General features: G+C 46.7%; 1 protein-coding gene across 1 annotated transcript in view; it reads right to left on the bottom strand.

Moving 5' to 3' along the window:
• Window positions 1-2,960, bottom strand: part of TCF7 (transcription factor 7 (T-cell specific, HMG-box)) — a 70,729-nt gene extending 67,769 nt beyond the window's left edge. Inside the window, exon 1 of the mRNA XM_009995511.1 lies at window positions 2,856-2,960. Within this exon, the coding sequence (XP_009993813.1) occupies window positions 2,856-2,960 (105 nt within the window). The remainder of the gene's footprint in view (window positions 1-2,855) is intronic.
• Window positions 2,961-3,247: the final 287 nt, after the last annotated feature.

The raw sequence follows: 3,247 nt of genomic DNA on the forward strand, positions 1-3,247 counted from the left end.
ACCTGAACCTCCAGGTCCTGCTCAGTGTCGGGGAGAATGTGCCCCATCCTGCTGCTGGCTGGGGACATCAGCTGGGCTTGGTGTTGCTGCTGATGTCAGGTACCCAGACACATTCAGTGCATCGCTCTGGAGCGACATCAGAGCATGTAAATAACCCAAGTGGGTGTGTTTTGGTAAAAAAGAGACAATTTTGGTTGGGGAGATGTGGGCAGCCTAGCAGGATGCTGGGGTGAGCAGTGTAACAGTTAGTGGGCTACAACCACCTTGAGGGAAACAAAACAAAAGGGATGCTGCTGAGAAAATTAGAAAGAAAAAAGGAAATCAGCGCTCTGGTAAATGCCGGTAGCGACACACCCACCCTGGCAGGCGCCCCGGGCTGCTGCAGCCCCCCTCGCAGCAACCTGGTGGGGCTCGGAGGGAGCCCACAGAAAAAAAAATAAAATGTGGTTTTACACTATGTCACAGGGTGGGGGTTCAACCCACAACCCCAGTGCTGGCTGCTCTTCACCTTTCAGGGAGCCGTACTGTATCTTTCAATCACCGAAATGTAAAACCCCGACAGTTCACCAAAGTACTCCTGGGTCAAATTTTTTTAATTTTGATTTTTAATTTTTTTTTTTTTAAAGATTCTGAAATTCATGCCAGCTGCAATCAACCATTTCCGGAAAGGCCCATTAACCAAAATACAATCTCCATTATCAAGTACACGCATGACTGTGATATGTAATCCCATTCACTCACACAGCCCTCCTCCCTGACTCTGCTTGTGTTAAACTGTTAATTAAACACACTTTTATGGATGGTTAAGTATCTGCAATCTTTGGTCACAGATCTGACCTCCTCAATTATTGGAAGCAGCCACCAGTTTATAGCCCACACTTTATATAATACACAGAGTGGCAATAAATCTATATGAGAGCAATACATAACTTACTGTGATAACCTTTGCACAGACAATATAAACACAAGACAGAATTTCCCAGAAAGACGCGAAAAACCAAAAGCCCAGCCTCTATCTGAGGAAGAAATCTTCCCATCTCTGTGAGGTAACAGATCTTCTAGCTGAAAACCTCAAATCAGGCTTTTAAGTCACGCAGCACAAACCACCACCCCAGGACCCGAACAGACCCAAGTAAAGCTGGCTGAGGCAGCGGAGGATTTCTGGGGCTCTCCAGGGGATGGGATCATTCCTTCCCTGACACTCAGTTTTCTCCCCTTCAAGTTGTGCACACCCTATTTACTCCTGTCTGTTGCTCCAACAATAACCTCTTGGGTTTTTATTATATTATCAAGGGGAAAGGCGATTCACAAACCACAAGCTACTTTTTAGCTTAATTGCTAATAAATAGGCTGTTGTGCTTTGTGGCACATCTAGTAAGGGTTTAAGATTGAAAGAAATATTCTACTACAGCAAATAGTTGCTGGGCTAAAGTTAACTCCAAAGTTTCTCAGATTCCATACAAACTACAAACATTTTTAAAAAGCAAATTTAATATAATTATTTAAAATAGATCAGGGAGAGAGACGCTTCACACTGCAGGGGGATGAGGGGGATGGATAACTGGTACCTGGAGGAAGGGACACAAGGCGCGAAGCAGCACAAGAAATGCTTATTTAGATTACAACAACATTGGTCCTGCCTTGCAAACACATATTTTCTTGCAGTAAACTGAAGGAAGACTTCAAAATTTAGGGACAGATCCTCAGTATCCACCAACCAACTTCAGCAGCTATGACCACCAAAGAAATCACCCCCCGCAAGAAGGGCTGTGCTGGGGTACGAGCAAGCCCATGGGGAGACCTGTCTCCTGCCACCCAGGGTCAGATGGGAGGACACAGCAGTGATTCCCGTGAACAAAATGTCATCCCACTTTAACCTGAGTATCAGACCCCACAATCCATCAGTTTTTCATAAGGTCAGTTTAACATCCTACTTCTCTTCTACTATAGAAATGACTGAAATGAAGGACAGTGTTATACATCCTTTCAAACCTTATCCCCTTGAAGGTTAAAAGCTAAAACTGAAATAAACCGAATGACCTTGTCATTTACCGACTGCAAAAGCACAATAATATCTGAAATTGACGCAGCAAGGCCGGCTCCCCTGGGGCAACACCAGCACTACCTGCTGCAATGTCGCGACAGTATTTTCTGAAGTTGTGACAGAAATGGCAATGGGAAAAGGCAGCTTTTGTAAAGAAGCCTCAAGTTGAATTATTCAGATAGCAACACTTGTAAACAGTAGAATATACGTAACGACTAAAGCTGATTGAACCCGAGGGGGGAAAAAAACTTCACAGGGTGTAGACACCTGGCATTATCCTACAGAAGCATTAAACCTTTTCCTAAAAAACCTCTTTGCCATTTTAGAAGCACAAGACCCACTTTCTGGGCCATCATTCACAACACAACCTCAACTGACAGCAGGTCAAAACCTGTCCATTTTACAAGCAGGTAATGTCAAACTAAAGTGAAGCTGTGGGACATATCCCTGAACACAAACACTAGAAGCTGCTCACCTCTGAAGCCCGTGACCTGGCAGAAGGAAGGGCCACTCTTACATTACACATTAGGGCCTGACTACGGGAGGAGTGAAGGTAAACCTAGAAGATGGGGAGATGGGAAAAGAAGCTCATCCAGCAAATTTGGAGCAACACAGGCATTTGCTGCAGAGCATCCTTCCCCATTCCCATTCCTCCCTTTGGCTTGGACAGAGCAGTGCCCAGGCATTTTGCAAAACCAGCTACAATCTGTCCGGAAAGAAAAGCACATGTAGGTGCCTGCATGATGCCTGCAACGTATCTCAGCAGCGAAAGAGGCCCCAAAACTTCTCCGTGAGGAGAGGACAAACTCACCAGAGGTGACATAGATCCATTCGGCAGATACGGGTCTGAGAGCATGAGGAAAGGGTAGCCAGAATATGCAGATCCTTTATACATCCCTGGGTCCTGATGCTTCATACCTGCCAAAATCAGTTCCCCATCAAGATCTGCCTTACGACAGGTGATCCCCCTGCCTGCCGAAGGCCCCAGAAGAGGTGACTGCACATTTCGGTGTGTCTTTTTACCCCGTACTTCTCAGAGAGGGTGTCGTGGGGGTGCCAGGGTACCTCAGGGCCACAGGGTCCCACCGAAGGGCACTGGGAAGACCGGCTGCTGAGAGGAACAGCTCTCCTGAGGAGGCTGTGGCGGCCACACCGACACCCCTCCCTCCCTCCTGTGGGGGGCCTCAAGCTGTGGGAACAGCG

Source organism: Chaetura pelagica, unplaced genomic scaffold (genome assembly GCF_000747805.2).
Source record: "Chaetura pelagica isolate M959 unplaced genomic scaffold, ChaPel_1.0 scaffold420, whole genome shotgun sequence".
NCBI classification, from domain to species: domain Eukaryota; kingdom Metazoa; phylum Chordata; class Aves; order Apodiformes; family Apodidae; genus Chaetura; species Chaetura pelagica.